The sequence below is a fragment of the Neopsephotus bourkii genome, unplaced genomic scaffold, assembly GCF_033783945.1.
Source record: "Neopsephotus bourkii isolate Nb327-2 ecotype Australia unplaced genomic scaffold, CSIRO-AGI_Nbou_v1 NB_1292, whole genome shotgun sequence".
In the NCBI taxonomy this organism is placed as follows: domain Eukaryota; kingdom Metazoa; phylum Chordata; class Aves; order Psittaciformes; family Psittacidae; genus Neopsephotus; species Neopsephotus bourkii.
Window position 1 is genome coordinate 5288123 of NW_026901776.1, and position 23980 is coordinate 5312102.

Sequence of the window (23980 nt, forward strand, 5' to 3'; positions counted from 1 at the left end):
AATGCCCACAGCCAGCATAGGAAGTTTTAAAGGATCTATAAGAAATGCAACTATTGATGGCTATAGGTATGAAAAATCTAGTCAATATTTACACAACCAAGGAAAGGAGTGGATACAGAGGAGAAAAGAAAGAAAAATTTAGAGGAGCTCCTAAAAGAAACATTTCTAGGTCTGACTCTGCCAGTCAGTCAACAATCAACACTATCCGAGGACAGCACGGGAACTCCCAGGGCAGGGGTGTAGGGAAACACAAGCAAAGAAGCTATTGCAAATTGTCATGACTGTCAGTCTGTCCTGGGTTCAGCAGTGGGGAGGGGAGTGAGTGAACGAGCTGTCTGGCTGGGTTTAAACCACGACACAGTCACAGAGTTGTTTCACCCTGCTCCACAGTATCTGCTGCCAGCCACTACTACAAAATAGCTGTACCCACTGCTGTGCCAAGAAACTACCCAATTTAAACTCTGTCACCTTCAGGTTGCTATGGCACAAGCTGAGTGATCTCAAGCCAGCTCATAGTGTACCAGTGATATAACCAGTTTGTGACTGCCACTCACCCATTTTAAATGGTAATAGTGGATCAACCCATCTGCAATCCTGACCCAGTATGACTGTTGTTTCTTTCTCCATCTTATTTCCACAACAAACTAGTTTGAATGAAATAGGACACACCAAAAAAAAATTAACATCACAGCTACAGTGTTAACAAGACCTCATCTGGAACATTGTGTCCAGTTCTGGGCCCCTCAGTTCAAGAAGGACAGGGACCTGCTGGAGAGAGTCCAGTGCAGAGCAACTAAGATGATTAAGGGAGGGGAGCATCTCCCTTATAAGGAAAGATTGAGGGAGATGTGTCTCTATAGTTTGGAGAAGAGGAGATTGAGGGGTGACCTTATTAGTGTATATAAATATATAAAGAGGGAGTGTCACGAGGATGGAGCCAGGCTCTTCTCAGTGGCAAACAATGGTAGGACAAGGGGCAATGGGTACAAACTGGAACACAAGAGGTTCCACTTAAACTTGAGAAGAAACTTCTTCTCAGTGAGGGTGACAGAACACTGGAACAGGCTGCCCAGGGAGGTTGTGGAGTCTCCTTCTCTGGAGACATTCAAAACCCGCCTGGAAACGTTCCTATGTAACCTTATCTAGGTGTTCCTGCTCCGGCAGGGGGATTGGACTAGATGATCTTTTGAGGTCCCTTCCAATCTCTAACATACTGTGATACTGTGATATACTCCCATATACTGGGGAATAGGGAGAGAACACACTTTTAAGGACTAAACTTCATGTAGGTATGTATCATTTGTCTGATACCCACTGAAATGCCTACATGTGACAGAAATCATCTCACCTTCTGTTGATACTTCAACTGTAACAGCTAGTTATATATAGGATATCCTCACAGGTATCCTATAGGATACCTTAGACAGAGAAAGTTACCCTCATTTTCAAGAAGAAGCTGAGATAAAAGCAAAACAACAGTAACACCACAAATACACAGCTCCCCATCCTATATTCAAAGAGCATGGTATTTTTCAACAATCAATCTACTCCAACGCCATTCTGGAAGGAAAACAATTTCTCACCTTCTCATCTATTAAACATGTTAAACAAGTCTCAGAGCTGATTAATAATCCTGCCACACAGAATTCTAGCTCTGCTCAGAGCCAAAACAAACAAGCAAAACCGCTTTAAGCAACCTCACCGCAGGTCACGCTAAAGACAAGGATAGAACAGTTTACTGCCAACAGCATTACAAGCAGTTACCAGGCTTATCCTCCTCAATTAGAGGCTTTTAAAATTGCTGATAGAAGATACAAGTGTTTCTCATTTACTACCCTGACCTTTACTAAACATCTTCATGACCTTGTTTCACGCTGGCTTTTCCTAAACACAGAAGGTGCCTCACCCCACATATTTTTGTGCATGTACTCCAGTCGCCACAAATACTAAAGCTTTTTATCATTACTGTTTCCAGTTCACTTCCATAAGGGTGCCAGAAAAGCAACTGATGTATATCACATGTCAGAGACCATTAGCTTTTTAAGCACTGTGTTTTGTGGATATGCTCTGAGCAGCATTAAGCAAAGTAACGGTAATGAAGTCTCTGGCCACCTGGATCCTTTTCAATTCTGCACTAAGAAAAAAAGAAAGTGAGAGCTGCAAAATAGCCTACACTGCTCTGCCATTTATTTCCCCAGACCCTCTTCTGCCTTCTTATTACTTCCAACTTAGCATGACAGAAAAAGGGTCAACTGAACAAACACATACACTTTCCTCCACCATCACCACACCTTCCCCACCTGCACACACTCAAGGTTTAAACAACTCTTCTAGAAAGCTTATGCTTTTCAGTCAGGGTTGTAATAATTTCCTTTAAAAACTGTCTTTTCTCCAACCCCTGTCCTCCAAGAACAAAGTTTTCTTTCCTATTACACACAACCAAATTATTACAAATTCTACCCAACCATTCCTTGTTTTAAAATTCTTCTACCTTATTTTCTATACCTGGTGCTTGTTATAGTATAAGCAATTTTTAAACAGACAGTGCATACAGCAACTAAATGAAGACACCTGAGCTATACCACATTGTTTTACTTTTACTGTACCAAGTTGAATCTTTCCAATGTCTCAGCTACCCTATCAGGAAAAAGTAAAATGCTGAAGTGAAACCATGTAAACAACAAAATCCAATATTCACATAAAACTTGGTTGCTTGCTATGCTGCGAGAATCAGATAAAACCTGGTTGTTTGCTACGCTGCAAGAATCAGTGCTTAGTTTTCTCCTAATATATTTAGTTTTTCAATATTTCTTTTGATTTTATATACTGCAAAAGCAGAGGCTGAGCTTATTTTAGTCCCCTCTTGCTACTTAAGACAGCTCCTCAGAATCAACAACAAATGCTAGCAAACTGATCATTCATGTCCTCTGACAAATATGAAGGTCTACCAGAATTAGTTTTGTTATGCTTTTGTGGAATACACTCAAAAGAGAGTACAGAAAAATTCCCCTAAATTGTCCATGCAGTAACTGAACACAGTATTTCTGATGATCACAAATCAGTTCTTAAAAGCTGTAAGTGTGAAACTTTTTAAAACTACACCCAGAGGGAACAGGGGAGAAGACACACCGTGTCCACATGCCCAACAAATAAATCTTTTTTTCAACAGAACTACTAAACCAGTATCACTTTATATTAAAAGATAATCAACAAATCTCATGTAATAGACCTAATGACAGCAATGGTCAGAGAAAAAGGTACTAATACAGTTTGATGAGCAGGAACATACTCCTCTAACTCTAAACTAAAAACAGTTGAGTCAAGAAGATTGATATAAACACTGCTGTATGTTGAGCACCTAGGCTCAACCACTGTTGCTTTAGGTATAATGATTTCTGGAAATGATAAAACTGGGTATTATAAGAAAAAGAACTATAAAAATGAAAAGGCTTTTGCAAAATAGTTTCCTGGACCATGACTGAAACCAAGTTTGTTGGTATTGGTCTGGTCTTCAGTTTACCATAAACATAGAAGTTTGCATGAAACAGGATAGTAATGTACATTAGGTTTGAATTACACAAAGAGCAGTGATGGATAAACATGCACTTGCTTTTGTCATCTCCAGAAAAAGAACTTCACAGCCTCGTAATCATAGGGAAACTAAATAAAGGCATCCAGCATTAAACAGAACAGCAAACCTGGCATCAGAAAGCAACCTTGTCATCAGAAAGCAACCTTCACCTATATGCCTTTAACTTGCTCTCATTTTAACACACTCTTAACTTTATCCTAATATTTCCTTTTACTTTCTTGATACAAATCACTGGAATTTCCCTGCTAACATAGATTACTAAGTTAACTAGTGAATTCTGAGTAATCTAGGTGCAGCTGAAGAATATGTTGACGAGGCAGATATATCTTATCTTCAAAGGTCTTCTCAGAAAACATAAGGTACCTGATGCTTATAAGATCAGAGACAGCAACGTGAAGATCAAACATTTTTTTTCTAGACACATCAGTAAGTGAGACTATTCCTTCAACTTGTACTTAAAAAGATACGTAAATAGATTACTGCCATTTAGGATTCAGATTTTACAAAGGCCAGGTGACACTGCTCGATTCCCAGTTCTCTTCTGCCTATGCACATACATACCAAAACCCCTTTAAAAAGATTTCTTTTTTAATTGGTACTAATGTCATTTATGTTGAAAAGAAACTCTTTTAAAGCATTGAGCAGAACAAAAAGTAAGTACTGAAAACTCAGAAGAACAAATAAAATATATTTAAACTTTGATAGGAGGGATTTTAAAGAGACCATGACATTTGGTGTCTCGAGGGATGTACCTCTGCACTTTACAGTAGCTTTCTTGCTTCTTAAGAATACAATTAATTATACCAAGAGCCTAAACGGACAATCTGTCCTTTGGTTAAAACTGTCTGTGGGTATACAGAGACTAGCACACAGCAGCAAACTTGTATTCTTCTTCAATTTCAACTTCACAAACCTCAAAAAAAAATGAGGCAGAAAAACAAAAATCAGACTGACATACAAAAGATGAACATGCTTCTAATGTATATGGATACTGACTTTCTTTTTCATCCTATCCTGGACTTTACAGTCAGTAGAGTAACTCACAGTTTTAGAGCCAACACGGTAAGATATAGATTTCACTCAATGTCTCAAGTAGTTCCTGTAGCTTGTCTGCTATTATGAGAACCATAAATGTATACAAAAAAGTTCAATTTATATCCCACATTCACTGTCTCACAGGATTCCAGGCCACCTCCTCACGCATGTAAGTAAAAGCTGAAGAATAAAAGGCAAGGACTGATTTTATCTCAAGGTTATGGAAACATCATTAAACCATCAAACCATGCTGTCAAAAATTTATCTTGACATTAGAAAATGTCTCAGTGGAGTTAAATCCTTAACACACAATTAACTGCAGATAATTCTGTTTAATACAGAGGATCAGAATTTAAAAACAGTCACAACCTCAGTAAATGATGTTAAATAAACTGCAGCTTCTGAAGAGTGATCAGATAGCATGAATGAAAAAAATCCAACTCCAGCTCGAAGAACAGTTGCAAAAGCAAATTGCCTAATAAGGACAGGGCAACATTGTTAAAAGGGAAGCTAGGTACTTTACCCTTCTGAAAGGGTACATCCTTTTCAGTACAGCTGATATTTTCCACAGGTCTTATGCAAAGGTACATTGGAGTGAAATGCTGTTCCCATGGAAAAGAACGTCAAAACCTTCTTTGAATTCCAGTGGGAAGTTTCTACAAGTTTGTACTCAAGAGGACTCTGCTCATTATGTGTCACAAGTCAGTGAATAAAAGCGTAATTAATTTTCACAGAGACAAGAGCAGTGGCCAGCACAAAAGGAGGACTGTTTAAAGAGCTTCTGTGAAGCTCTTTTGACCTAAATCAGGTTGGAGATTTTCCAAGAATTATCTGGCTCTGGTTACCTCACTTCAGGACTGTTGTTCTCTTTTGTCTGTCCTTCTGTCTGCTTATCTTCCTTCTTGAGGATCCAGCATCAAACAGAATAAAAAATGACCTTTGACTGGATCTTTTTGTGGCATGCAATGAAAGAACTGATGCAAGAAAGTTCAGTGTTAAAATAAGCACCTACTGAACTTGAAAGGAATGTTGGAAGAGGTTGGGAAAACAAGATTACATCTTGAAGTCATGTATCTGTAGTATTTCTTTATTCTATGACCACACAGAGGAGTCATCACAGCTGGTGTTTTTTAGAGTTCTTTTTTAGAGAAGAGACTGCATAAGTCTTTTATCAGGTACTTTACAATTCCAAAGCCTTACATTTACCTGCTGGGAATAAGCATCCCTACAGCTGAAGGTGAAATAAAACAAAAACAAAAAATCAAAACCAACAATAAAACCAGCAAAAAATCCCAGTATTTTTCACATTGACATTCTTCTTATCTCCAAAAAAAAACATTTTATGGCAGTGGCAGAAAATGTCTGCTATTACCCCACTAGGGATGGGGGCATATCAAACTCGTATCTTAATATAATGCCATATTTCATAACACACTTACAAACAACCAAACTGGGAAGGCTGTTAGCTACCACATGGAAAAATATGGAGTAAAAATAAAGGGCTGAACACCCTTTATTTTTAACACCAAAATGCATTGTGCTTGACAGAACTCCAAATGAGATATTAATTTTAGTCACAAATAAAGCATATTGGTATATTTAGTCAACAGTTCCTTTCTCCCAACCAACTCACCTGTTCAATCAGATTTTTCTGCCTTCTGTCCATTCATTTTATTACTAGTTATGTGAAGTACCTGTACCCATGATAGCTCTCCATTTGCCTAGGGCAGACTATCACACAGGCTCAGCAAAATGAGCAAAAGAAGGAAATGAGACCTACTTTAATGGTCTGACAGCCTCTGAATTTCCAGAAGGAAAAAAATAATAATAAGGCAACAACTTAAAAACTCAATACTTTGTGGTACATTCCACAAGAACAAATTCATAGTCAACACAAGGAATCACAAGGAATATATTGAGTTAAAAATACCTTTGTATTAGCAAAGCTGTAGTGTGACAAATGTCATTAACAGGAGCATTCCTAGTTCTCCACTTAACAGGGTATGGAGCTGGGAAGTCTTGCCTTTCACTCTGTCCTGATGCACACTTGCATCACCTAGGCAAAATATATTGGATGGAAGAGGAGGTGCACAAAGGTGCAGAAGTTTGTGCATGTGTGTACATAAAAAAATGTGAAAAGCTTCCCTGTTTTCTTCACCAGTGCTCCAATATATGGAGGGACCATCACACTGCTCCTGTAAAGCCACCATGGCCATCTTAAGCTTCTTACTACACAGAGGGCAACAGCATTTGTAACGGATTTCTTACAATCTGTGACTCAGTTCAAATCGGTTAGGCAATTCAGCTTCTCATACAATTCAGCTTCTCATACTACAGCTTTTTCAGCTGTACAAATTCTCTAAACCGAGTAAGACAGCATCCATATCTCATGTGAAATGCATCTGACAAAGTTCAGGCCAAACCAGCAGGCCAACACAAGAGAGTAAGTGGAGTGGAGATGAGGTAGTGCATAAGGTTTTTATCTGTGAGTTGTTTTGACTCAGTATATTTCAGCCAGTGTAGTTTTTCAGAGAAAAAGTTAACAACACAGCAGTCTCATCACCAATTACAAAATCCAGAAAGATACCACAGTTAATTATATTAATTCCTAATAATTTCCATCCACAGCAAAAGATTCCACAATTGGACAAACAGACTAAAGGGGAAAAAGAAAAAAAGAAAAAGAAAAATCATATATTGCATTTTTATTTCATTTCTTTAAAAGAGAATCTCCTTCCATTTATATCAGAAGAAAACCATCTAGAAGTTCTACTTACTCATAAGAAAATGCTTATTAAAACAACTAAAACATGCATGAGTTAAGATTAGACTTACAGTAGAATTATTCATCAGTGAGAAATCAAAAAAATTAAATGAAGTTAAAACTACGAGTTTTTTCTATATGAAGTATTTCTGGTAGTATTTTTCAAATTAGGTTTTCTAAATTGAAAGCAATAAAATACATACAGCAAAAGCCAACAGTATTTTGTTAGTAACTTAACAGACATTTTCTACATTGTGGAAATTAACTTCAAGTGCTTTACATGTAGTACAGTCCCAAATACCAGCATATAAAACAGGATGGAAGTATATCTGCAAACAAGATTGCACTCTGCAGAAAAAGTCTAGGCTGCAAAGTGATGTTATTTGCTCTATCACTGTGGAAAACTTGGGTTGAGTGACTCAATTGGTTTTGAACTTGTTTGGGTTTTAACGCAATCCCCCACCTCCCACCCCACGAGCTTAAATATGATAATTTTAAAAAAGGAAAAGAAAAAATATCCTCTTGCTGCTGCTTTAAGTGTTACAATTATATAAAAGCTATACTTCACTTAAACACTGACTGAACAGAAAACAAAGTTTGATTTCACCTTGTAATATATCACATTCTGGATCTAGCTACTGCACTCCCACTCAAAAATAAATCAAGAACACAAGGAAAGGATAATTTATGAGTTGTCAAGCAATCACATTTTAACACTTACCTTTGTGAAGATCTGAAAAAAGTCAATTGCAGGTGGCAAGTGTGATGAATCCTGGATCTCTGCTTTCAAATACAGTTGCAAGGTATGTGCAAGGTGCCTGAGGCCATCCTTCATTTCTTCACTTAACTGTTCAATATCTTAAGGGGAAGGGGGAAAAAAAAGTATACCAGATCATAAACAGAACCTTTCACCAACATTCTGAGAATGCCCAATGGCAGCCATACAGTCTAGACATTTCCAGGCCCAGAATTAATCCTTACAGAGGGCAATTTTGACAGAGGGTGGACATTTGTCATTTTCTGTGACAGCTACCTATCAACACACAGAACAGTTTATCAGGTTGCTACTGCCAAATCATATGAATAGAATGGAGCGTTAAAGATCAAAAGCCAACAGATAAAACAGATGTGCAAGCAGATGTAAGGCATTACACACAAAAATTAGTCATCTGAGTTTGTAACATTTAAAATGCGCTTGAATTTTTTTGCAGCAGTACCTTTGTCCTTTCAGCAGTGCAGATTTTTATACTGTACATAGATGTGTCAGAAACACTTCAGGATAGCAGATGAAAAGGGAAAGTAATTTGGAGACAAAGGTAGTTTCATACACAGCAGCTGATAAACTGAATGGATATAGAAAACAATTAAGCAAATATCACTTTATTAAATACTAAAGCACTATTATTCAAGCTTTATGGATAGCAATTCTGAAGCAGAAAGAAGCATAGTGTCTTAGTTTCTAATGAAGTGATCATTCATGCATCAGGTCTGATAAAATGGGAAGTGAAACATGACTGCCCTAGTAAGTTCAGTGCCTGATTACCTCCTTCACATTTCTTTTTCCTGACAGTTAGCACAAAATGAATAAGGCCTAAATGGAGAAGGTGAAAAGATTCAAGCATCAGTCTATAACAAAAGGGAAAGAATATTATCATACACTGCGAATCAATTTCATCTCTGCATAAGGGTCAATTGTTATTTTATTTTAACATCTACCCTGAATGGGAAGGGAAATAACCTTTTACTAAGAAAGATTTTTTCCTGTACTTTTGTATCCAAGCTTGTTATCCTCCTGGAAGGACAATTCGAGATCTGTGTTCCTCTTTGAAGCTAATTCCTAGTCACTCACTTAAAAAGAGAGTGCAATTAAAGCAAATGTCACTGAGTTTTTTTGTCTTTTGTACAGAAAAGTATCGTATCTATAAGGACTGTCTTCAAGCAAAGCAGCAAAGATTTAGATGACTGTAAAACTCAAGTTTAAAAGATTTTTAAAAGCCACCATAAATGTACACTTGCATTTCTTATATAATATTCTTTTGAAAATAAAGATGCGTTTTCCTTCAGATGTATTTTTCCTCCACATCATGTCATTCATCTTAAACTACCTGACACACACTGCAAAATGTATTATGGCAAAGGAAGGAAGACATGAGTTGCTTCACTATTAGCAAATAAAACACCTCTAGAATGGAGAAGAGGAATCGTGTAGGTGGCATTGTATAAAGGGCCACTGTATCTTAGAACAGATATGAACAAGAATATCAAATCCAACTGGAACTTCAGACAGAATTGACAGAGTTGGGAGCGAATGCAATTATCCATACTGAAATTTGTCCAGGACATGAGAGCTAATGTTCTCTGCAAAAAGTCCCATAGGATCTTTAATGGCAAGCAATCAAGACCTGGTTTTCACAGCACATCAAGCCACCAAGGCCAAAAGCAAAGTAGAATGTAATTCATGAATGTTTTCATTTTGTGTTTTTAAGAAGCCTTTTTGATTTGTGTAAGAACCCTGGTTTGGGAAAGAAACTGCTGCTATAAAAGGCTCTTTAGGAAAGACAGGCCAGACAGACGGGGACGGGGTGTAGCTATCCATGTCAATGACAGGCTGGAGGGCCTGGAACTTTGCCTGGGGAGGGGTGATGGGCCAACTGAGAGCTTGTGGCTTGAGGTCAAAGGGAAAACTGTGATAAGGGATGTTACTGTGGGGGCCTGTGGATGGACCCTCTTACTGTGGAGAACCCTGCAGATGAAGCCGTCTATAGGCAGGGCTATCGGCCTTGTCCTCATGGGGGACTTCAGCCACCCTGATATCTGTTGGAATGACGGTATGGACCAGCACAAGCAATCCAGGAGGTTCCTCGATTGTGTGGAATACAACTTCCTTCTGCAAGTAATAGAGGAGCCGACAAGGAGAGGTGCCATGCTTGACTTCGTGCTCACCAGCATGCTGAGAAACCTCAGTATATATGGATTTATCAGCTACACAAAAAATCTTTACCTAAAGAAAACTGCTGTATAAGCAATCAGTATTTAAAGGGAAACTTTTCCCTACAGTTCCTCCTGTGCCACTCTTCAGCCAGCCACTAGTACAATAGAGCACCATAAAGAATTTTCTTCCCTGAATCCCAGCAGTGCCATGAGGCATGAAAGTTGTTTATAATTCTAACTTCATTTGAAGCATCTGGAAATGCTGCTCTTAATTCAGGTACTTATGTAATTCCCCATAAACCTTTGTTACACGATTTCAGAATATCCATGGCAGAAAAGCCTGTTTTAAATTATTGAAGTGCATTCCTTCTATCCCTTTTAATTGTTGCCTTTTTAAGGTCTTTTGCCCTTTCAGCTTGGGACAAGGTGGCAGAATGCCAGAACGTACAGAAGTAAAACAGAATACTAGTTATTGCATTTTTTTAAGGTTTATGTGGATTTTATTTCTAACTGTATCAATAGATCAAGCTGGTTTATAGCCAAAGCTCTGAATAACACTAAAAAATGTTGAGATAATCAGAATATTCACATTACTCTCTAGAAAATCCCTTTAAGCAAGATGCAAGAATGAACTGAGTATGTATTTCTTCCCTTATAAGTCTTTAACCTTTAAGCTTCTGCAAAATCTGGAAAAAAAATGTTTTCTATTTCAACATTAGCTCTGCTGTGAGATTATAATGGGCATCCTTTCCTACTCAAGCAGTTCAAACTTGTGAAACCATAAAAATAACATCTGTGCAATTCCATCTTTTTTTCTCCACTGAATGTAGAAGAGATACACATATCTCCCGTAAATTTTGCATTTCTTTCCTTTTTCTGGAAGTTATTTTGAAGCTTTCTGCAATAGGACATAGCTACTAAAAAAGTAAACACTCAGTGTACAAAGATATGTATTTTTGTATATGCAAGTAAAAACATTGGCACTGGTTTGGTAAAACAGACTGGGTAAACTAAACTCCAAACAGGTAAGACATACACTGCAAAATGAGGAAAAATATTAAAGTCAAAAAGTCAGTTGGGAGTTTTGCTTGAACAAGACATTCATTTTTTTTCCCCATGGAGGTTTTAGCAGGTTTTGTCATTGATTCTGTTATTCGACAGAGCATATCTTCAGAACACAAGCTGAAAGAAAATCGGACGGCTGTTCTGTAAAGCAGAACTTAGAAGCATTTCCTGCAATATGGCTGGCAATTACTTACTTGACTGAAGATCGGAAAAAGAGTAGAGTCTCTCAGAATGGCATACTGATTGCCTAAGCTATAAAGAAAAACAGATAATTAACACATACACGCTTTATCTTGAAAACTCTAGATGATTCATTATTCCATGTGCTATGCCTGTAAGATAATTAGGTAAGGCTAACAGCATCAACATAACTCTGGTCATTCTATACTTTGTGTAGACTATCCCCTCCCATCCAAAAAAACACAAGAAAAAAAAAGATTTTTTTTTTCTTGGTGTTAAAACATGTTCTACTAATATTTTATAACTTTTTTTTTTTTTTTACTTAGCTTACCTTTAGCAAATTTACTTGGGACCTTCATACTATAATTGGAAGCCATTTATGAAGTGAGCAGTCTCAGATTTCATGTGACTATAATTAATGCACAGGATACTAGGTACATATTTGCACTTTAAAAACAATCATACATACACTCTTCCCAGCAATGTATAAATTAAGATGTGAAATGATATTTTTATCACCCCAGACTAAAACAAATGCAGGCAGACATTTTTATCCAAGACAGACAGCATCATGGCAGGGTCAGCTAAAAAAGCAGGCAAATCCTTTTTGATTTACAATCTCACACAGCCATAAGATGCTCAACCTAACAGAACATTTAGTCCACATAAACTAACCAAACCATGGGAATGTCAAACACCCAGGACTTCCAAGAGAGTTTATTAAAAGGAAAAAAATAAAAAGCAATTGAGATTAACAAAATCTAAGACAGAAAGAACAGCAGGACTAGCCAGCAGTCCTGTTCTGTCCACTCAGACAAATAAGGGTGAATGAAGTTCCCAGTGAAGTGAATGGAAAAGCACCAATAACATCAGTAGTATCAAAGAAGAGTGTCCCTCTGTGCTTTCCTTCTAGGCAGAAACAATATTAGAATGCTACCACACAGTCATAGGAAGAGAAAGTCAATATACAGGCCTCTTGAGCTTAATTATGACCATTTTAATATTTCTTGATCTTTTCAGCATTTCTGCAAATTAATCAGTAATCTTATAATGCAATATGCAGTCCAATTTTGTTCAGCAATCCCAGTAACTTCAGCTTTCTAGATCCTAATTACATTAAAAATGTAGAGTGAAAAAAGTATTTATCTGAATCTGCTACACTGAAGAAATCTAAAAGAATGTCACTTACTAGTTTAAAAACGATCCTTCCAGCAAGTCTGACAGAGTCTGGAGGAAAATTAGGCTCACTGCTCTTAAGACACCTGCATTCCTGCTTGTGGTCTAGCCAAGCTTCTTTCTATTAAGATTTTTTTAATAAGGAAGAGAAAGAAAAAAAAAGAATGCATGTTATTTTATATAGCATGTATCCTATTTTTATATATATATACACGCACATATTATTAATATATATAGCATTATATATATATATATGCACACAAACAAATATGCTAAGCCTTGCAAGGGGCTGGGCCTGGGGATCCAGAACCACAACACATCCACAGGCATTGCGCCAGGCTGGGAGGAGCAGCCCCACAGCCACAAGTCAGGTCCAAAGGATCAGAAAGGGGGACCTTCCTCAGGTACTGATGTCCAGTGACTCTGGCAGCCCCCAACAAAGGCAACCTTGAATGTCAACTGCCAAAGAAACAGCAGCTTTACCAGCATAGTCTCAGGCTGCAGCTATAACATGAGTGATGTGGAATGACACAGGCTGGGTTATCCACTCAAACCAACCCACTGCACCATTGCCTCCTGTAACGTGATTCATTGTGTAACTGACGCTATGGACACTACACTACCATGGAGCTACAGCAGTGCAGGTTCAGGACACAACAGTATCACCAGCATGATACCCCAGAATTTAACCTTACCTTTAAGAAAGCATAAAATAAACATAAACAAAAAAAAAAGTATGGTCAGATTCCTAGTCCAGTTCCTTGCCATATTTTTCCTTTGCCAGTTCATACCATATTTTTTCCAAACATTCTATCTAATGCCTTTAAGATACAAAAGGAACAGGTAAAGACAGAATGAAAACTACACAGCAGCCTAGAAGAAATACCTTATTTTTTTTGTCCCATGTGTCTGCTATACAAATAATTTTCTTTACTTTTCTGCAATGTTAGAAATAGCATCATCAGCTAAGTTCAAACTGATATCACCGTTCCAACTAGCTGAATTTTTCATTAGATAAATAAATGCACTCTGATTCTCATTTCCCTGTGGCAAGAAGAGATGGAGCTGCATACTTCACAACATTGGAGAGAACTAGAAAGGATGCTAAAATTTCCTCTACTATCTTAATTCCACCAACATACACAATGCTCTAAGGATGCGTTCACTCATCAGTCAGTGCCACAGAGGCCTTCAGAATCTACCCACTTCACCAAAATGCAGCTGCTCCAAAGCAATGGTCAACTTTTCCACAGTGCAAAAACTGTCCCCAAAGCTCCCTGAGCTGATGAGGCATTAATGCCCATGGCTGGGAGGACTGGTCACAATACCTTCACAGTTTAGATTGGGAATGTAATCAAAATTTGCCAAAAGAGAAGATGGAACCAAAAATACCTTAGGTGCTTGTACCACCTGAACCTGAATTTTTTGTTTCATGGGCAACTTCTATTAGAGTAGCAGGCAGACTAACACTTCCATATCAGAGAAGAGACAGGATAACAAAGTGAGGGAAAGCTGCTCTGTATTGAAATATGCTAGTTTTATTTTTTCCTCTTCCTTGTCTCCCCCAAATCAGTGTGGAAAAGAAACAAGAATGAGTCTTCAGCTTTCAACATGTTGGAAGAGACGGCCAATTTCTGATCACTTGATTTTTTTGTTTAAAAACAGTTGTAAACTTGTAAAAACAGTTACAAGCTGAAAATTCTGGTCACAATTTACAAAAAATTCCAAGCCCATCTTATCAACATAGCACATATTTACACGTTTTATTTCCATATTCACAGTGCATGTTTGAAGCCACCCAGATATTTCAAACACTTAAAAACCAAATTGAAAAAACATGGCACAACAGCAAATTGCTACAATGACAAGAACTCAGAATAACCAAGGGCTTCTGAAGGTGACATTTTCTCAGAGATATGCAGTAAGAAAAAAATAAACAAAATCAGAAAAACAGCTTCTGTTAGGTAACTGCCACACACAAAATGATAAATTGTCTAATATAAAGAAATTACGCGTTTGGCAATAAAAAAGAAAGAGGGAATGACAGTGATACGGGCAAGTGCACATCACACCCGTAGACTCTGACATGCTAGCTATAAAGATTACAGAGGCTATCATACAATTTTTTCTTAAGCTGCGTTTAAGTGGGGGAATTGTTTCAGGTAACTAGGTTTCAGTATCAGCAGTATTTATTCTATTCCATTCAGGTTTCCCCCTCACCACCACCACCCCCCCCAGCCCTTGACTTAGACATAATAAATAAATTGGACCTTTTATTTCTTTCAGATACACAGGAGATTTGTGATTTCATTTTCTTTACCTGTAACTCTACAAGGGGAAAAAATGACACCAAGAAGGCATTAATCCAAATACAGTTAGTGTCACATGCAGCCTGACAAATAAAAGTTAAGTATTTAGTGCTGAATAGAATTACTCTTGTCTAGAAGAAACAAGGTCATGCTTGTAAATGTCCAGGCATCATTCTGTGCAATATAATTATAATGGCATTTTTATCCCACTTAAACTAAAATTATTCTTTGGAGTAAGCCTTAATCTGTCAGATTTTTTCGCCACTTAAATGTTGAACAGTATTTTAAAAATGCTAGTGATGACATCAAAATGATTAATAGCTTTCCCAGCCAATAAAGCCTTAATGAGATGGAATATGCAGTACTACATAGCATCATATGCCACATTTCTTTGAGATGCATTCCCACATGAGAAGTACAGTTCAAACACACGCCTTCTGCAAAAGAACGCTTTGCTGAAACCAATGCCAAAAAGGAATTAGTCTGCAGAAGGAGCACTGGAACGGGGACTGCCATTCACTTCGTCCCAACTGGCTGAGGAAAGGGGGGAAACCTTCAGATGCATTAAGGATACTGAAATTCAGAAATATTTCATCTCACTACCAATACAACAAGGATACAAATTACAGGACAGCATGAAACCATGAAGAATTGTGACCCTGGAGAAATCTGCTTTTAAAGTTGGAATCTAACAATACTTAGTGGCGGGCTTATATTAGTCCCACAGTTCTCAATGAGAGGTTTTCTTAACTGCGTACCCTGGTTTCCAGTCAAGGGTTTTATACCCTATATCCAGCATGAGTACAAATACTATAGCACAGAGGTGCAGCCACCTGGTATAACACTTCTCCCTCCCCACCAGAGGTCTCCCAATTTGGCTACAGACAGGGTTTTTTCCTCCATCAGAAATGAACACTATAAGGAGGAGACAAAGAAAGACAAGTAAACAAGTGCAGGGCAGTACCCAGCCCTCATCCTCTGGACTTCACTACGCTTAGTAACTCAAAGAATATCCCTCCTTTTTTCTCCTCCCAAATCGTTGTCTCTCATTCAAGCTCAATGTATCCCAAGTGCAAATCCTCAGGTTTTACCTATGTGAAAAGGGTCAGCACCCACATGGCTTAGAATATAGTACAGCATACAGATGTGTACTGGTGGCAGACTCAGAGTATACTCCCCCAGACCAGCACGACATAAACAACAGCACATCACTGGGTTTCACTGGACAACTCAGGCCCAGGATCACACCCTGCTGGTTCAGGGCATAGGCAAAGCTCCCTCACATCTACATACAAGGTCTTGCATATTTTTAGCTGAGCTGTTTTGACAATGTGCATCCTTTCTTGCACAGACATTTACTATCCCTGTCTCCCAATGGTCCCTAACCCCATTAACCAATGTTTGTGAAACAAAGGTTTCCCTTGTATCCTACACAGGATCAAAAAAATGAATGTTTCCTGCAGACTAACGTGCTAACAAAAAGCAGTTAAAGGCTAGAACTCATTAAAAAGTTTCAAAGTGGGATATTTTTTTCATTGGAAGGTTTTGATTTGTTGAAAAGACAATTTGCATTTCCAAAGGAAGGTTCAAATTTTTATTGAATGTCTTTTTGTTTGGTTGTGTTATTGGGTTTTTTTTAAATGAATTTCAATGTTTGATAATGGTACATTCTCTGAATTCTATCTGAAATTACTCTCTCATTTGTCAGGGATTATCATCTATATCACTGGTGCCCGATCTATGGGATGCACCAAATTAATAAACATTGTCAGGGCAGATCACAGCAGAGATTATGAAGAGCAGCAGATGTGGTAACTCTATGTTTGCAGGGACACCCAGCCAACATAATACTGATAGAAGGCAGCTCCAAGAAATTAGGCATCAACAAGCACAAAACGGGCTACAACAGAGTGTCAGAAGTCCAACTGAAAAAAATGTACTGATCATAAAACTCCAGAAAACTCACAGTTTTTAAGCCTAAAATAAGTAGTTTCAGTTGTACGATTCATTTAACATACATCAAAAACATAAAATTGTTCTTCAACTATGCTTAAATTGTAAATGCAACTGCACAATTAGCATTTCAAAAAGTTATCTACATTTATAAACCAAAAACACTCCTGTTCTGCCAACACTCACTTTTTTAAATGTTCAAACCACAATTTCATTCAATACTGTGCTGTTTACTTTGTTCGCAACTACTTCAATTAGAAGTGCACATGATATTGAATTACACTAAAGCTACAGAGACGGAACAGAGCACAGAACCTTTGGCTGGCCAAGGAGAGCTTTGCTCACAGCTGCTATAAAATGAGAGCTGCACAGTAATTTATCTAGCCAAAAAAAGGATTAGAGGACAGTCCTCAAAAGCAAACAGATCTTACTAGTCTCAGTTTCATCTGAACCATCTGCCCTGAGTCATCAATCCCAATAAATTCACGGTTTCAACTAGAGAATTAAATTTTTTTTATTATCCTCAACTGCTACCTAATATCATAGGGTATTACATAATATTAATTCAATATTAATTTATTGTTACAAACAGTTCAAGATGTTATTTAACAGTAAATACACAGCATTTCAAGTTCAGGTAACATTTAAAAGCAGTAGCCTGTCTCACTGAAATCAATGCCTACAACTATGGATGACTTCAAGCATATGAATCCTAGGACTGGAAGCACAAAGTAGGTAGCCTGAAGCGTCTTGTGCATCCAGTGTGAATCCTTGAAGCACTTTCACATATTTGTTTTCCCCAAGGACGAAGCCTCATTTCCTACTGTCCTGGGTTCAGCAGTAGCAGTCATTTTTCTCCTTCTTAGTAGCTGGTGCACTCCTGTGTTTTTGACTTTCACCCTGGGAACAGCGCTGATAACACCAATGTTTTTAGTTGCTGCTCAGTAATGTTTACTCTGACCAAGGACTTTGTGAGTCTCATGCTCTGCCCGGGAGAGGAACCTAGGAGGAAGCAGAGACAGGACACCTGACCCAAACTAGCCAAAGAGGTATTCCATACCACAGCACATCATACCCAGTATATAAACTGGGTGCAGTTACCCGGAAGGGCGAGATCACTGCTCGGGTCAGGCTGGGTATTGGTTGGCAGTTGGTGAGGTGTTGTATTCTCTTCCCTTGTTATTTCCCTTATCATTATTATCATTGGTGGTAGCAGCAGTGGTTTGTGTTATACCTTAGTTACTGGACTGCTCTTATCTCAACCTGTGGGAGTCTCATTCTTTTGATTCTCCTCCCCATCCCTCTGGGAGCAGGGGGAGGAAGAGGGGGGTGGGGAAGTGAACAAGCAGCTGCGTGGTTCTGTGTTGCTGGCTGGGCTTAAACCACGAGACCTACCTTCACTGAAACTACACCTAAGTTGGAACATGGTATTGTATTACCCTTTGCAGATTTGCTTGTGCAGCTCAGTGCCTACACAGTCTCATCCCATGTTAGAAACTTGCCAATAGAAGCTTTAGCAATGACTTTTCTGGCACATATTTGTTTTAAATTTACCTTGCAAATACTCTGATCCTTTATATTCTTCAAAGTTGTATTTTCCTTCTGACCTCCCCTAATAAATTTATGGCATTATTATTGATGCTACAATAAGCACCTAATGTACACTGCACGTATTTGCCATACAATGAATCAAAATGATGTATCTTCCTTTCTTGGCTGTCCATATGTTTTAATCCCCAAAAGGACAGCTTTCTGTCATGTTGAGAACACTGCAGATTATAATAAAGCATAATTGTTTATCAAAGCACATGATATGTGAAAAGATCATTTGAATGTCAAGGACTTAAAAATCTACATTCATATACATTTAATACAGTATCACTGCTAGTCTGTTTTGACCATTAGTTGATTTTCTTCCTTTTTCTCTATTTAGATGAAGAAAACCAAACAAGCAAAGAGAAACCCACAGAGAAATCACAGTGCAAAGATAAGTGGAATAATTGAAAAATTCAAGGGTCTCTAACATGGCCCTCATGCTTCAATCCTCAGGTGCCTGATTCTCTGCTGTGTTAGACCTTAAACAGCCATTTAGCCTTGCATGTCCACAGTACCAAGCCCTGCATACATCTGCCTACATGTTTAAGTGACAGTACAAGCCAAATATAAAAGCTAAAATTTTAAGATCTGAACACCTTTAGCTTTAAAAACTGTTTCATAGAATAGAATCAGGTAACTCAGGTTGGAAGTGATCTATGGAGATCTCTAGTTGCAAAGCAGGGTCAGCTCCGAGGTCAGATCCAATTTATGAGCTTTACCCAAGCAGGGACTTGAAACTCTCAAAGCATGCAGATCACACTACACTGTGTCCAGCCTGTTCCACCTCTTAGCTGTCCTCAGGGTGAAATAACTTTTCCTTATATCCCATGCGAATCTCTTTTCTTTCTTCTTAAGCCTGTTGTCCTTCTGCCATACACCACTGTGTAAGGCCTGACTCCACCTTCTTGAAAACCTCCTCAGCCACGCAGTTTTGCCCAAGGCTTCTCTTCTCTGCACATTCTTGACCCTTTTTCCCCTTAAAAGAATGGAAAATATACTTTGCCATGACAAAAATAACTCTTGAAATACAAATTATTATTTTTTTTACTGCAAAATTGATTCAGACCCTTCAGTCTACAGAAGACAAAGCTGAAGTATTATTCCTCCCCCTCTAACCATGCACAGCCAAAAGCAGGAAAACAAACAAACCAAGGCAGCATATTTGTACACTCTGTCCGTAACTACAAAATGAGAAATTGCAGTGTGGAGTTATGACATGCATGGAGACCCTGTAAATAAAATATTCAAATGCCTATTTTCCTCAGCCTTTTAAACCTGTTACTTTTCGTCTTACCTGACAAGATTTACCGCAGTATTTAGCAACCTTGCACTGAGAGCATCTGTGCAGATGTTCATTCCTGTTTAGAAAAAAAAAAGGAAAATTGGTTACAAACACGAATAGACCTTCATAATTTTCCCTTTTTCATAGCTAGCAATTTTCAAATATTCCAAGGAAAAAAAAAAATACCTGAAAACCAAGAGTAGTCTACAATGCTGTTACACAAGAAGAAAGTGTTCATGGTTATGTTCAAAGATCGATTCACAATCCTTTACTCATGTGATTCAGCACTTTTGGGGCCAGTTAGATCAACAGTCAAGGTGTCAAATGTGCTTTTTTCTTTTCGTTTCACATAGTTATAACCCTGAGGAGTTTGATTTTGCAGACAGCGTTATAATTAGAGCTGTGCAATACAGCTAGCTAATCTGTTACCTACCTTGAGTCTTGTCTTAAGCAACCAGCACTCTAAGCAAGACCTTGCTGTGGACCTCCGGCTGTGACAAGAAGATCTAACTTCATAACAGTCTGACACTGAACATGTCAGCAGAAATTTCTTTCCTAAGAAAATACTTCTGATTGGTGGGAAGTGATACCAAAATAAAATTTCACTGGGGGGAAGGGGAGGAGGGAGAAGGAATAAAAATCCAGTGAAAGCCAGAAGGACAACTACCAGAACTATACATCACACTCTAAAGGTTAAAAGTGCTTTCTGACTCTATTACCATTTTCTGATGTTGTCATAACTTACAGTTATACTAGACTAACTAAGAAAACAGCATTGAAGTTCTGTAAATTTTTAGACACCAAGAAAATATTAAATGGAAAGCGCACACACAGCAAATCTTACATCTCAAATAGACGTCTAACACAGCCCATTTGGAACTGAAGCTGCAAGTTTAAGTGATCAGATGAAGGACCTTTCTCTGCAAGATTCCTGGTGTCTGCACATTGGTAGTAGGTGTGCTCTTTCCACTCACACTCACAACTGGCACAATTAAAACACAGTGTAGTTCTCCATCTCTGCTGGCACCAAAAAAAACCTCCTCCTCTGTCATCAGTAATGTAGAGGCTGCAAACCCCGAGTGCCAGCAAAACTGCTTCATGATATGACCTCACTTTTTTCTTTCACTTACGCTACCCAGTTGCCCCCAAATATTAATTTCTATGGGTGACTTCAAAATGGTAGAACATTCTCCACAGTCCAGATCTAAAAAAGACAGCACCAATGTGCCCACAAACTTCACTCAACAAATTCTGGATGATGAATTTATCCCACTGATTTCAGCCGTGACACCAAAACTACCAGAAGCAGGGGCAGAACACCAGAAATACTATGAAGCATCCTCTACTACAAACCAAACTCTCCTTTCCCAGAAGTCTCACAAGTGGAAAAGGTATTTTGCTGATATATCAAAGTACTGCTTAAATATATGAATTATTAAAATTAAAAAAATGGTTTTAATTAGTATAATAACTGTTAGTAATTATTAAAATTAGATTCTTTCTTAAATAACTGCTTATGCACTATCTTGGGATTCTCATAAGCATTCGGGGAGTTTCGATAGCTGCATTGGTCAAAGATTAAAGAGCAGCACTATTTACAGACCGTTACATGTAAATAACAATCTTTTCATTTGTATGCCATAAAAATCTCTGGTTTGTTGCACAATATTTTTTTGACAATCCTACTAAATACCAGGAGAACAATAAATTTGAAATATTTCAGATATAAGCACACGTTTTGCTCGTGCTTTCTTTCCCTTCTTACTTGCAAAGCCAGCCCTGGAGACTGGAGAAACTAGCAGCTGTTGGACTCCTATAAGCAGAATCTCAAATCTTGTACATGCACAACAGGGTTTTTATTTTAAGGTGCAATGCCCGAGGATGATTCAGAGTTGGAAACAAGTGTGAAATCTTCAGCTGAGGAGAGCTGCTTCATTTCCAAGGTTCAGCAACAACACTGACTTGAATTGTTCACCCTACTGCAGAATGACTGAGAAAACCATTTTGAAGGCAGACCTTTTTTGATCCAAATGCTATTCATCAAAACACAGTAGTGAGTTATGACTTTGATAATGGAGCCTTTCCAACTTTATTCACATTCACATTAAAGTACCAAAAGGTTTCAACAGCAACAAGTAAATCACAAATTCCCAAAGCATAGTAATTATAACTTTCTGGAGCCAGAATTTAAATGAATGAATGTCCATAGCTATTAGAGAAGTCTCACCTACAGATTTCGCACTCTTCCATCAGAAGGCTAGATCTGATAATATACTGCAAGCATACCTTGCATTGTCTACCCTTTGGTATTTTTCAAAGAGATGCTAGGATTTACTGAAATCAGTGGTGTCACCCAGATGTATTCATTCTTCCCTTTGTAAAACAATTAGCAGACCTGTTGCCACAAAGCAGCACTCCTCCAGCACATACCAAAGTCTCAATAAATTGCAGGATTATTTCTTTTGCCTCCTTTGTCCCTAAGGGTTAATGATGCTGCAGCAACAAACACATACACACACACAAAAATCTAAGAACCATCACACAAAACCTGGGGTTTTGCCAAACTGACACTACCCGTCAGACTGCTTGAATAAGGTGACTCCTGGCTGGCAGTGTATAATGAATTAACTACCCATTCATCTTTTGAGGTTTCTTTGAATGACAAGCAGATGTAGAATACTTGCTACAGAGCTGAACAGTAAAGTAAAGCTACTGATTAAATTCTTACTTTTTCTTCTAATCCTCTCCTCCCACTCAGGCTAAAAAAAAATCCCTTTAGATTTACAGCATCTATGAATCTTGCTACATGACATTTTAAATGTAAAACAGCATGATCTAAAACACTTCACCTGAATATAAAGAATTTAAGAATAACATTCATCTATTCATATATACAGAATTCATGTATTTTAGAACATTTTAAAAAAGTGAGATTATTTCTTTGCTTCTAAATATTAATGTTATAGATTTTATTGAAACAATTTTAAGGTCACTGTCAAGTACTCCTATGCATTTCTCATTACCTGCAAACATCATCTGGACATGATATTAGCTTACTCACAAGTTATCTACTGCATCTCGCACAACATGACTAATTTCATGAGTGAGAAAATGCACAGAATTTCACCTAATGCATTCAGTAATACTTAAATCTCTGGGAAAAAATGTTGCAGTAGAAAAGGAAAGAAAGATGCAGCAATTGAAAATAAATTATTAATTTTGCAATACAGCTTCAGCAGAATTTTCCAAACGACCCGAATCTCTTATGAAAGAGCAACCACAAGTGAGGATCTTAGCCTCATCTACATACTACATCTTTTAATCATTACTGCCTATAAACACCATTCATAGATTAAGCTCTCTCAAAGTGCACTGAGAAGGAAAAAAATGAACATACAGATGGGTGGAGGATGTCTCAAGGGCTTGTTATAGATTGAATTCAAAGGAAAACCTATGAGCTAGGGAAAAAACTAGTAAGACAGTTCAACTGGAAGTAGTGCACACACCCTCTCAGCAAGACAGCTTTTTTTCTGTTGGTTTTGTTTGAATTCCTTCTTCTTAAAGGTAAGAGTTGACCAGAGTACCATATGGAGGTGCTGATAATGAGCAGTGAGGCAAAAAGGTCTACGGGGAGCTGCTCCCAAGTATGACTGGCAGTGCAGGAGACAGCCTGAAAACACTTGGCTAAAATGCTGAGAACATGCAAAGTCTGAATCACAGAGTGAAGAGGTTGATAAGGGTTTGCCTGGACTGCCAGGTCCTATCAGAGCCACACCTGCACCCTGGCAACATAGAAAACACACACCCTTTTAAAAACACAAAATAGTTCTGTTTGCCCTGAAAGGGCCTAATGTAATTTGAAAAAACACAACAAAATCCAACCAATACAATTAGATTACTTAATTTATAATGGAAATGCATCTACACTTCTCTGCTGATTGCAGGCACTTGACCTTCCGCCTTACCCACAAGATTAGAACATTTGATTACCAGACTGTGCTCAACACTCCTTTCTATGCAGTTTATTCACACTTCTGCTTCTGCCACAGCTTGCAGGGAAAAAGGGCAATCTCACATGAATCCCCTACTGCATTTTT

At 38.0% G+C, this 23980-nt stretch overlaps 1 protein-coding gene across 2 annotated transcripts in view; it reads right to left on the bottom strand.

Annotated features, from left to right (window-relative positions):
- SMYD3 (SET and MYND domain containing 3) overlaps positions 1-23980 on the bottom strand; it is a 396189-nt gene that overhangs the window by 332677 nt on the left and 39532 nt on the right. For both annotated transcript variants that reach the window (XM_061365801.1, XM_061365800.1), the window contains exons 2-5: positions 19896-19959; positions 12757-12864; positions 11582-11639; positions 8113-8249 (exon numbers count right to left, since the gene is read on the bottom strand). In XM_061365801.1, coding sequence (XP_061221785.1) covers positions 8113-8249; positions 11582-11639; positions 12757-12864; positions 19896-19959 — 367 coding nt within the window. The remainder of the gene's footprint in view (positions 1-8112; positions 8250-11581; positions 11640-12756; positions 12865-19895; positions 19960-23980) is intronic.